This window comes from Poromitra crassiceps (genome assembly GCF_964638095.1).
Source record: "Poromitra crassiceps genome assembly, chromosome: 16".
Lineage (NCBI taxonomy): Eukaryota > Metazoa > Chordata > Actinopteri > Beryciformes > Melamphaidae > Poromitra > Poromitra crassiceps.
In genome coordinates this window covers 27902899-27916079 of record NC_139645.1, presented here as the reverse complement: position 1 = coordinate 27916079, position 13181 = coordinate 27902899, and the positions used below count along the sequence as shown (strand labels likewise).

Here is a 13181-nt window from a genome sequence, read left to right as displayed (position 1 = left end):
GTACACCAACAGCTGCATCTCCCTCCACTCGTCGGTCAAGCTCCTGAAGTTTGCAGACGATACCACCTTGGTAGGCCTCATCTCCAATGGGGATGAGTCCGCCTACAGGAGGGAGATCACGCGGCTAGAGAGCTGGTGTAAAGACAACAAACTGGCCCTCAATGCTCTCAAAACAGTGGAGATGGTAGTTGACTTCAGGCGGAAGGCAGCTCCTCCCCCCCCGCTCAACTTGGGAGGCACCCCAGTGGCCTCTGTTGAGTCTTGCCGCTTCCTTGGCATGACGATCTCCCGGGACCTGAAGTGGGAGCTGAACATCGACGCTCTCATGAAGAAGGCCCGGAAGAGGATGTACTTCCTGTGGCAGCTAAAAAAGTTCCGGCTGCCGAGGTCTATGCTGACTCAGTTTTACACCTCCATCATTGAGTCCATCCTCACCTTCTCCATCATCACCTGGTTCCCTGCGGCTACGGTCAAGGACAAGACCAAGCTGCAGCGGGTGATTCGATCAGCGGAGAAGGTGATCGGCTGCCCCCTCCCCTCTCTTGAGTCCCTACATGACACCAGGGCCTTGAAGAGGGCCAGAAAGATTATGGCTGACCCATCCCACCCGGGTCACGCCCTCTTCTCCATGCTTCCTCACGGCAGGCGGCTACGCCTGCCAGTGACTCTAAAAAACCGTCACAGACTCAGCTTCTTCCCCTCAGCAGCACGTCTCGTAAACCAGTCAGGTATCCCCCGGTTCCCCCCCCCCCCAAGGGGAGCTGCCTCGGGCCTGCACCCCTATCCAAATATTTGCACTGCCCATACCTGTATGATCACCAAATATTGCACTTTCTTGTCCTGTTGTTCCACTGTATTTGCCTCGTTTTGCACTGTCCCTTTTATGTGAAAAAAGTTTAAGCACTTTAATGCCAAAACAAGTTCCTATATGTTACATAACATAATGGTGAATAAATGATAGCTGATTCTGATTCTGATTCTGATTCTGTATCTCCTTCTTTGTCATCTCTGGTGTTAACCTTACCTCCTCCGCGCCATCAACTTCTTTCAGCTGCTCCACTGTCAACCTGCTGAACGCGTCTTGGTCGTGACGTACGTCCGCCATGTTACGATACTATCAGAAAATAGCGCTACGCTACCTATGCCAGCCTGTTTTTCCAAGACGTGTCTAAGCGTCCTGCTCTCAATGACGTCACACTCCGCACACGCCACTATTCCAAAACAGACAACTTACCACTACCGCCCTCAACAGCGCACAACACAAAGCAGCAGCCACTAACACTCAAATCTCATACCTACCGCCCAACACACATCTACCCAACCACAGAGACACAGCAACACTCATTTATTTATCTAATCTAACAATTCCCTAACCTATTATCATGCTACAAGAGTTCTCTGATTAACTAGGCTTATGGCAGAGGACAACTAGTCTGCCCCCAAGCGCTGCGCTCCGCTAACTAAATGCCTAACAGCCTGGCCGTGCAAAATGTTTTAACAGGCTAAATATAACCCTGAAGCCTCCCTCTAATTAACCAGAGACCTCCAAACTAAACTCACTATTGTCACACCAATCAACTAACGCTTGGCCCAACAATAGCCCTATGCTAATCTATCAGAAACATACAAATCACAAAACAGCAGATTTGTTTTTTTTTATTAATTATTCCAAATATCCAAAATGTTTTTAATCCAATCCAATTGATTACTAATCACTCATGCGTTCATTTGTGGAAACCCCCTAGCCACAATCATGTACCAGCACTTGTAGCAGCACATTTAGCGGCACTGCACACCTGCCCTCGCTCGATACAATTTCCACAAGGCACACACACAGCTGTGCAACGCGCTGGAGTTAATGGGACGGCAAAAGTAAATAAACACTCGTGGTATAACATTCCGTTCTTGTGCATGAACTTACTACTTAATGAGCGAGGCGCAACCACCTCGTCAGCTCAGCTGCGCTTTAGCAAACACACTAGCTGCTGTTAGCTGCTAAAGTTAGCAAACAATCACAAAACGATTCATATTTCGGGCGAGTACCCCACTTGTAAGGGGGTCCGGTTCTCAAAATAGGATCAGGCTCGTGTCTAACTGAACCAGACCCGCTACAACAACAATAGAACCAACTGAGCAAAAGGTTGTCACTTAGGAAGGTATGAAAATACGGAGTGGACTCACCTAGCGTGCCGCTCAGCCCATACTGCAGGTAGGGCTGTGCAGATAGCGTCACTTGGCCAGCTCAAGCTGGGGTATGGAGGCTAGTCAGGGTTAGCCTCTGTGTATTGGCTTTGATGCTGAACAAAAATATCTCAAAACAGGGGGATTAAGAGAAAACTAGGAAACAGGTGCGACAGAGAGAATATAGCTTCCGTGATCACACTGGCAGAGGAGAATGGCAGAGAGAGGGGGTGTGCACCTGAGATACCACATCATACAGTATAAACTATCTCTAAGCCACTCCCACTTCCTGGATGACAACCTTTTGCTACGTCATACCAATAATAATCAGGGATAACCACATGTAACGACCTGTGACACAAACCTATACAAATTGGACGTGCACGGACGTAATGGGACATGCAGTGTCCAGCTCATATGTTGGGAGAGAAAGGATGGTCAGTTCTTTACCTAATTTGATTTAAAGTAGAATGCTAGGCATACGTCATTCCAGCTATAAGACTAGAATGGCACCCTGTAAGCCGGAGAGCTTCCATCTCTCTCCATCAGCTCTCCATCTTTGTCTGCAGAGAAGATGTTTTTCCTTGTGCTCTATTTGTTCAATAAACATATGATTGAAAGAAAGCATAAGGCGGATTCATTTGAACTTTGACCCTCCTCTTATACATGATTTTATACTTCACTAGCAAAAGCACAGGTCCTGGTTATATACATTGAGATATAATATGAATGGAGAGAGCGTTCCTATCTCTTCCCTGTATGTTTTATTGAAGCCAAAATCCGGCCAGATCACTGAACCAGAGTCTGCGCAGTAGCGCCCTTGATTGAGAACTTGTGAGAGCTCCACGCCCCTCTGAACTTTCTTATGTAGAGCTGCTGTTTCTAGAATGCGCACAGTGCGTTGTGTATTTATACACAGTCTAGCTCTGTAAATATAACACTTTAAGTTGTAATATTTTTTGTCTCGCCAAAAGTAACCAGGAAGAGTCCCACTATGAGATCAGTTTATCAAAATAACACCTGTACGAAAATCTGATTTTGGTTGTCGGAGATTTCAGACCTCTGGGCTGCTGCTGACTGCTGAGTGCTCTCAGCCCGGGCCGCTGGGGGGATTGCTGTGTTGACTAAAGCTAAGAGGAGCCAGGCTGCTTGGCTCTCACTCAACCTCTCACTGGGGGAAATTATCGGATGAACAGCTCTGTGTTGATTAGCCTAATGTTTCCGTGGCATTTTGATTAACTTTATGATTACATTTCTTTTGCCGCAAATCTTGGTTTAACAAATTTAACCGTGAGGCCCCGGTACAGTGTGGGCAGCCCAACCTAACGTTAGCCCAGTGAGTGCGTGAGCCAGGCTGCCTGGCCTATTGCCTGGTATATCGTTACTAAGAGAGGAGCTTGTGAAGAATGAACATCCCCACAGTCAAAGCATTTCCCCCAGATATGCATATAAAACGTTTGTTGCTTTAATAGCCTACAAAAAATAAAACGTCTGTTTGTATGTCATGCTAACCCGTTAGCGATGAGCTAATGGTGCTTGTGTACTACTAACGCTAGGCCTCATCTCATCTTATACCCGGGACGGGAGTTAACGTTATAAAACACATTTCCTGTCAGTTGGACAACCTGGTCAGTTCTGAAAACATGTGTCTATTATTGTGTTATTCCAGCTATCGTTATCGGTTGTTAAGTTATAGTAATATGAAAAACAGCCACTAGCGCAAGCAGCTAGCCTGCATGTTAAAACCATTGTGTAGCCTAACTATAACGTAGCTGGAGTAACTCATAAAACACATATTTTCTGAACTTACTTCAGTCCCCAACCAACGTTAATTCCTCGCGCACAAAACATTTGTTTTCATTCCTCAAAACAATGTTCTTTTTATTGGGGTCCATTGATGTCTGGTAGCCAGCACAGCCAACCATGAGCCACCCGACCTCCAGGCAGCGTTAGATAACAGATGAAGCCGTGTGTGTTGTCTATGATGATAGATCTATAATGTGAACAGCCTGTCCAGCCAATGACGGCTTGAGACTGGCTGCCACAGCTGTCAATCATCCATTTTTATCCCTTTTTATGTCAAATAACTACTTAAAAACAAACTGATCAGAAAAATGACCACTTGCACAGGCATTAGCATGATAATGACTATCTAAAATGATACAAACCACCTTTGGAAAAAAATTATCTGACGTATACTGTGATTATTTCGGTTGTGATTTTCCCATCCACTAACATGGGGAGGCGGGCCTTGTGACCTAATACTGGATTCAGCCGTCAGGGCGGCGATCTAACATGCAGCGGCTTCACTAAACGGGAGCTGAAATGGCATCCATCTTATATAGGTTGATGGTTATATACTGTGCTTTGTGACTTCTGAGTGTTTAAACCTAGCATTGTTGGTGCCAACATGTAATATGATGTTATCATGAGTAGCCTGGGTAATTGTCTGTCTCTGGCTATTTGTTAGCACCCTAAGAGTAGCTTCAATGTCGGGTATTCTGGCCCTGGGTAAACCAACTATTTTGTCTGGTGTGTTAGCTTGATATTGCGGGTTATAGAGTCGCCAATTAATAGAATAGAGGGTTTAATATTATCGGGCGGAGGGGACGACACAGCATGCTGGACAGGAGAGTTAGCAAGCAGTGTGAATCTATTCCGAGTCTCAACCGGAGTGGCTTGTTGAGAAACGGGCTGCACAGCAGCGGGCTGTGAACGGTTAACGTTATGGTGACGTGAAACAACTGTAAACCCATCATCCACAGACTGTGGGGTTGGGTTGTTGTGCTCGTGCTGTGGGTTAGCATTAACGAGGGCACCAGCTGGATCCCAGCTAGAGTCCTCGCTTAATTCACAGTGCACATCAGCTGCTGGGGTACACTGTAAATTATCAGGAAAGCCAGTCAGGTTAAGTGTAACAAGACTATCATTAAGTGGCTGGCGTTTATCGTTCTCTAGTTGGGAGACACGGTTATCTAGTAGTTTAATCATATCTAAGAGGGAGTGGATAGTGTTAGTAAGAGTTGGATCGATCCTACCCGGTTCAGCAGGGGGATGGCTAACGTTAGCCATGTCAGGAGCTCGTAGTGCCTGGCAGGCTGCGGCGAGTAGCAGCTCACGCCGTTGTGATGACCAGGGGCCCAGGGCCTTAGTGGGAACAGAAGCTGGTAGCGTAGGTAGTCGCTCGGCTGCTGTAGTTAATTGTTGGGCGATGGACATGACCCGAGATGCTGAGGGAGCTGGTGTTGAAGTAGCGTCAGGCAACTTGAAGAAAACTACATCATCCAAAGGAAATGAGCGTGATTCCATGGATCCACTAAGCGTCGTCGTATATAGACCCGTAGCATGTTGATTATCCAGGAGGGAAAGCGAGGGCATCATAAGAAGGTTAGCGTTAGCTGCTAGCAGGTGGCTAGGCTAACATTTAGCGATAGAACGGTTGTTTAAAGTTTAAGTCGAAAGTCGATGGTAAGACGTCTGCAGATTGAGAGGGAAGAGTTATTGAATAGCGATGTGGGTATCGCAGGCAGATAGCAAAAGGTAGGCGAGGAATTGGCAAAGTAAGTGGTAGTGAACAGAGCTGAAAAACACCGGTATCACACAGCATCGCAGCGTGATGACGTCAGATTGGTTTTCGATCAGGCTACGTCCAATGTACAGTTGGTGCATTGTGCCCCTGGCCCTTGGCTCTTTTGAATGTGCACCACAGTGCTCCTGGTCCTGGCCCTTCAGAACAGCGTATTGCCTGCTCCCGGCTTTAGGTCTGGTCCAAGGCTCAAACCAGTCAGTCTGTCAGTTTGGCCCTTCCACCCTCTCCAGGATGGTGAAGCAGGGCTGGAGTGGGCAGTCACTTGTAGCCATTGGGCCCTGACAGTGCAGTTCCACTGGACACGTGTCCGCAGGGCAACGGACTCAGTCCATTACAGACCGAGCTGCCTTGGGAAACCAGTCTCCAAGGCAGGGCTCTCTCATTGGTTTGTGGATACAATCCATACATACGGGGATGTCAGAATGGGAACTTCCTTAATTCTTGGAGGACAAGCCGCCTTCAAGCTTGCTTGTCCTGGTTCATTTATGGCCAGGGTGACCTGGAGAGGGTGCCTCCCCCCCTTGGGGGCCGATGGGTTCCACAGCTGCACATTGTGCCCCTGGCTCTTATGACCATGTGCTCACTGCTCAGTGCTCCATGCCTCGGCAGAGGAGGACTGTTGGTGCGTATTGCCTGTGCTCCACCCTAAAGTCTGGTCCAGGGGCCACACCGTTCGGTTATTGAGCTGCGCCCTTTCACCCTCCCCAGGATGGTGAGGCAGCGCTGTGTCGGTCGTGGTGCCTGTCAGAGCCCTGACAGTGCTCCATTGGACATATGCCCGCAGGGCAACAGACTCCCTCCATTGGTTACAGAGCAAGCTGTCTTGAGCAACCCGTCACCCCAACCCGATCTAAAAGAAAATTGTAAAATAGCAACGTTGCCATGTTACAATTTAGGCTCCGAAATTGTAAAATGGTAACGTACGTTTCTACAGGGGTGGGTGTGGTTTTGGCGAGGTTTATGGAGATTTTCCATTTCTAACCCCTCCCCCTACCCTAACCCTAACCCTAAAATCTCAGAACGTTACCATTTTACAATTTTGGAGCCGAAATTGTAACATAGCAATGTTGGTCCAAAACGTTGCTATTTTACAATTTTCTGTGAGACTGTGTTGGCAATCACCAAGACTGGGCTCTCTCATACAATCCGACAAGCTTATGGGGTGGAGCATGAATTTTTCCCTGACTCAAGAGACAAAGAGGGAAAAAAAGGGAAGACAAGCCGCCTTCAGGCTTTGGTTGTCCCAGTTTAATTTGGAGGATGGTGCCTCTGCCTCTTGGGGTCGATGGTATCCACAGCGCACTGGTGCCCACATTTTTTGGAGGCACGCTCAGGGTGGCGTTGCCTCCCAAGCTTGGATCTGCCTTCAGAGGGATCTGCAGGTATATGGGCTGCGCTAGCTCTCGTGGGACCAATGCCATTGTATCGACAAGGGCAACGCCATTGTATTGACCAAAGAAGGAAAAGAGGAGTCGTAAGCTCCATGCCCTTCAGTGCAGGACTTGCTGCTTACTGCTGGGTGATGCTGGGGTGGTGCTGTGCCCGTGCCCTACATTCCACCCTAAGGCCTAATCTGAGTCCTGTGTCAGTCAGTCTATGGAGCTGCAGCCTTTCACCCTCCTCAAAGATTCCTTAGTGATGAATTACTAAGTCACTAATGCCTCTGGGGTCATGACTCTTACGAGAACATACCAGGCTCCTGAGGGAGGTCTTCTGTGAAGCAAGCCTTCTTACCTTGCTCTCCACCCAATTACAGATCACCTTAGCATTGGCGAGGTCCGCTAAGCCCTGGTGCCTGGGCTAGGGGTGTGTGCATATGGAATATTTGTCATTGTTTGTGCACAGAGGAAGCTCTGGTGGTGGTGCGTCTCATTCAAGTGCAATGGCCACTTCAGGCTGCCAGAGGGGCAGATACGTCTGCATGGTTTCCTCACGGTGTGTCTTACAGAGGAATCTCATCATGAATGGAATTCATGAGGGAGAGAAGTCGCTGATAGGAAACGGATGGTTACGATGTAACCCAGGTTTCCTGAGGGAGACTTCTCTCCCTGCAAGAAGCGCTCTGAAACAGGCTTCCAATCACATTAAGCAAGGGCACCGCACCTGAGAGTAGATTATATAGCCGAGTCCAGCCAATCAGCGTGCAGGTGCAATTGCACCCAGGTGGTGCTAGTTAGTGTCTTAAAGAGTAATCCACGACACCTGCGCTGGATCAGATAATCTCATCATGAATGGAATTCATGAGGGAGAGAAGTCTCCCTCAGGAAACATGGGTTACATCGTAACCATCCGTTTTACCTGTTCACTAGTACTGTACTGCCATAGGAAGTGTCAACACAATAGGAAGTAACTGGCTGACCCCCTGTGTTGGAACATAAGGTGAATAATATATAATAATTTGAGATTGTTTTCGGTTTTGCTCCATTTTCTGCTGCACTGCATACTTGCACTAAGTCAAATCTGATTAATCACTATATTCAAATGAATCATGAATCTTGAAAATGACTCTTGAAAGATGTCATGTTGAATATTTCTGTTGAAGAGAAATATTCAAAGCAGCATTTTGAGTGGATCATTACCAGTCTTGTCAGCACTTGATGGACGGCGTTGTTAATTCCTGGCTTGGCCTTCTTAAAGAGCTCCTCTGTCACATCTGTGCAGTCTGCAAACAACAGAGCAAGAGAGAAGATTTCATACCAAGCCAGATTTTGGATTCTTCTAACAATAATTCTGAATTTTGTTCTTAATGTCCTGCTAATTCTCAAACCTGTTCTCATTCTGTTTAGAAAAGTAGATAGCCAGTAAAAAGCAGCTTAGAGCTAAATCGCTTAAAGGCCGGCTTTACCGTGGGGAATATGAATATATATTAATTCTTAAAAAATCTTAAATTTCGAATCCGTTGAAAAATTTTTATTTTTTTATTTATTTTTTTCATTTATTTTTTTCTCTGGCGGTGAACAAGCAATTTCAAAAATTTCAACGGATTCGAAATTTAAGATTTTTTAAGAATTAATATATATTCATATTCCCCACGGTAAAGCCGGCCTTTAATGTCAGTATTACAATGTTATTCATTCTCATTCTCACATTATTTACAGTCTGTAAATTATATAAAAGTTGTTTTGATCAGTTCATGCAAGCAGAGGCTGCCTATTCTATTCTATTTATTTATGTTTTATTTATTTAATCTTTATTTATACAGGGCCAATTAATTTGTGAGCAAGCTCTCTTTTTCAAGGAGAAGAACATAAGACAACAATTACAAAATTACGCTACATATAAAACAATAAAAATTACAGATGCCGACAAATAAGAAGACTACGAAGAACAGTTGCAATTCCTATCCAATGCATTCTCAAGTACCGCTTTGAACATCTCTGTGTAGAGCAGTCGGTCCAGTTTGAGTGAGTCCTGATGCTGGTTCCATCTATCAGGAGCATAACAAGTGAACGCGGTCTTTCCTGACTCAGTATTCATATGTGGAATGACAAATCTAATGTGTCTGATATATCCTGAAGCACTGACATTTAAAAGCCAATTCAAATACAATGGAAGGTTGCCACACAAGGCCTTATAAATAAATAAAATACGATGGTGATCTCTTCTAACGGTAAGAGGAGGCCAACCCACTTTTTCATGTAAAACACAATGATGAGTGTGAAACCTCACCAGTAATAAAACACAGAGCACTGTGAAATACTGCATCAAGCAGCTTCAGTGTGGAAGGTGAAGCACCTGCAATTACCACCCACCGCCATAAGTGTCACCCAAGAGAACAAAACTGAAATCTTAGAGATTATCACTTTAAACTCAAAACGAAAATATATATAAAATCGCAAGTGACTGTAATCATCTTCGGTAATATTAAATTGTGTGGTGTTATTTTTTTTTTATTTTTTTTTTCAGGCGACTATTTCAATTCCAGGTGAGCCCACTTAGGGTCGCGACCCTAAGTTTGGGAACCACTGCCATAATCAAAGAGAGATATTAGAGATACCACAATGTCTTTCTACTAAGGAAATAAAAACTTATATTCTATTCCATTCCATTCTATTCTATTCTATTCTGTTTCTCAAATCCATTCTCTGGTTAGGTCTTCAGTTCCAGCAGGCTGGAAGGGGCTTCCTCACCGAGGGAGGAGGGCCTTTCAGTGGGTATCTCCCCCCAGCAGCTCTTCATGAGCTCCACCAGCCTCCTCAGCCCTGGAGTCTGATCTTGGTTGATCTCAGCCAGCGGGGGGCGGTGTCCCTTCTGGACAAGCAGCAGCACCAAGCTGGGCCTGGCATCTGGAGGACAGTAGTGAGGGTTAAGAAGTGCTTCTGTATCCACAAGGCAACTAATTTGATCCTAGAAACAGTCACTTTAGACATATTCAAAGTCTCCTGAACTAATAGAGTAAATGCTACTCCTCTAGTTCAGGATTGAGCAATGGCATTGGCACACGCAGTGAACTCCTGAAGATATCCAGACATCACTCAGATGTTCTGTATGTACACAGACACAACATGGACCTTACCCACGCAGGCCCCTAGTGCTACGTCTGTGTCGCTCACAGAGCAGCTTGTTTAGAAGCTACCTGGAACATCTAGCCTGGTTAAAACTATCACAGATCTGTATCGTTTTAAACAGGCTGCATTGAAGGTGTTTTTAAGTTAAACTGTGATTCCTGCAGCACTACGTCACCCCCGCCACACACGCACACACGCACACACGCACACACACACACACACACACACACACACACACACACACACACACACACACACACACTCTCTCTCTCTCTCTCTCTCTCTCTCTCTCTCTCTCTCTCTCTACTCTCTGGAGATGTACCCGTTGTGGAAACAACAATGCCTCTTCTCTGGAAGGGTACCTCCGGGGAATGCCCGGACCTGATACAATGGACATAGTCCAGCCTCAGTGAGCATTTTTAGGTTGAAAAGACGTTTAAAAAACGCGCAAGAAAGTTTCAAGAGTGAACGTTTTTTCACCGACTATTTGCAGACGTTGATTAAACGTTCACATTTAGATGATATTTCACCAGGATCTTAAATAAAAAATGCAGCACCGCACACGGGATTCAAACCACGTTCTCCCACGGTCTGAGCTATACATTTACTTATATTATCTTGGGAGCCGGGCACATATATACTCTATGTCGCACACAACTTGTAGACTACACGATTGTACGATACCACAGGCTCAACGATCGTGAGGACAAGTTATTTTATGTGATGTGTATGAGACTATTATATTATGTAACAGACTAAAATTATGTTGTGTGTGTGTATCTATAGGCTTCAGAGGTTAACTTCATTTAACACCAGAAACTCAGGGGGTACACAGAGCCTCGTATACAGTCTGTTACAAGAACATAGCGTGCCCAGACTGAGCACCTTGTTCCGCACTGCTTTGGTCTAGTCAGTCACAGCTAGTATAGCTAGCGATTAAGTACTTGCGCATGCACATTGCTGCAGGAACTCAATTCATTATTTTATAGTATTGCGCTAAACTATTAACCATTGTTGTGTCCTGAAAGCTTTTTGCTGGCACCACATAGCCTATATAGTCCCATATTTATGATATTTCATGTGACATAAAATGCGTTGAAATGTAGTTTTCGTGTAGACCACATTTCAACTCTCAGTTACACAATAAAATGGACAAATGCCAATTCACACACTATCAATATTGTCTCTATTCCAAGCTGCAACAAATGTTTTAACAATATGATTAACCAAATTGTGTTAATTTACATGTTGACGTTGTAACCGCATTTTACCCGGTTGAAAAGAGGGTGAAATTAGGTCTTAGACGTTCAAACCCAATATCACCCAGATTTAAACTAAAAATCAACGTTGAAAAAACGTTTTGTGCGTGCTGGGAGAGTTCATGTCTAGTGGCTAGAGAGAGAATGGGGATTTCACTTAAATGCATAAAATAAGGTCTGTGGTTAACAAAAGTTTGGGAACACAAATTTGGGTTCAGCAGGATAATCTTCACAAACGTGAATAACTTTTATGAATTTTGGAACGTAAATGGGGTTTTTTACGTGTTTTTTAGAAAACGCTTCAAAAGGCATAAAGGTGATTAACGTTCGTGTAGATTATCCTACTGAACCCAAATTCACATTCCCATAAACTTTTGTTAACCACATACCTTATTTTATGCATTTAAAGTCCCTGGAAACCAGAAATATTTCTTTATTATTTAGCATTTTGAGTTCATCACATCACAGGACCCTATGTTAACACTTTAAGTGCCACGGCCCTTGGGCAAAAGGTTGCTTGCTGTGCCACATAGGCCGCAATGCATTTTAAAACAGTCATATAATTTCTTTAATAATTACTATGTAAACACTGAACACGCACAAATAACGATGAGACTCTCTTCTATCACCTGCAAAAAAAAGTTTATTGATCCCATTTTCCGTTCTTTAGTTATGAGCCGGAGAAGATAGCTTGATTGAACGAAAAACAGAGCTTTTTTTCTACGAGCTGAGATAATGAGCCTTTTGTGAAATTAAACATTTCAAGCACATCACTGACTCTGAAGCTAATTTTCTGATGTAGTCACACCTCAAAAATAATTTCCTTCAATAAAACAGTGAAGGCAAGGGAATTTTGTTTGGAAGAATAATATTTTTAGCTGAAACCAGCAGCGCTGGCGCCTGCATGCGCTGCTGGTTGCAGCTTCTTGCTGATCTTTTGCTGCTGGTGGGCATCGGATATTCTGGCTTGCGTTTGCCAACCCTGTCCTGCTGTCTGGGTCTGTGTTGTGTACTTGGCTCTGCGTGCCCACCTCCCCCCCTCCTCCTCCCCCCCCCCGTTGTGGGAGGAGTGTCTCTCTGCTCTGCTGTTTTCTCTGCCTGTGCTCAGCACTGAAAAAGTCCGCTAGATCCTGCTTTTTTACAGCCGCGTGTACCAGCTCCCATGCTTCAAGTTGAGAATAATAACAAATCCACGGCTGATCATGCAAATGGGTGTTGAAGCGGACACGGAGGCTGTTGCAGCGGACACCGAGGTGATCAATTGTGATAGCAGATTGGCTGCTGCAGGGGCACAGCTAAACGTTGCTTCAATGAAGCAGCTGCATACGGACGGATGCGATGCGATTTCCTGCTTTTCCCCAACGACATGGGGACTTCTTCTGTGTGTTTCACTCCACGTTCTCTCATCTGGAGAGCGCTGTCGCCACCTAAGGGTTCTGTAAAATAGGTTAGACACATTCAATACCTCTGATATTGTAAGAGGCGATGTAAGAGGCATAGATCGACACCCCCCCGTCAAAAAAAAAAAATCGAGTTATTGACGCCATTTGGCGTCGCTGGCACTCTACGGTAAATTTCTAATGACGCCATATGGCGTCGCTGGCACTGAATGTGTTAATAAGCCACCAGCCAAATTTGAACGAC

General features: G+C 45.1%; 1 protein-coding gene across 1 annotated transcript in view; it reads right to left on the bottom strand.

The window, feature by feature from the left end:
* The window catches only part of LOC310790957 (receptor-interacting serine/threonine-protein kinase 3-like), an 87392-nt gene that overhangs the window by 40435 nt on the left and 33776 nt on the right, over nt 1-13181 (bottom strand). Inside the window, exons 7-8 of the mRNA XM_083652670.1 lie at nt 9901-10056; nt 8350-8432 (exon numbers count right to left, since the gene is read on the bottom strand). Coding sequence (XP_083508796.1) covers nt 8350-8432; nt 9901-10056 — 239 coding nt within the window. The remainder of the gene's footprint in view (nt 1-8349; nt 8433-9900; nt 10057-13181) is intronic.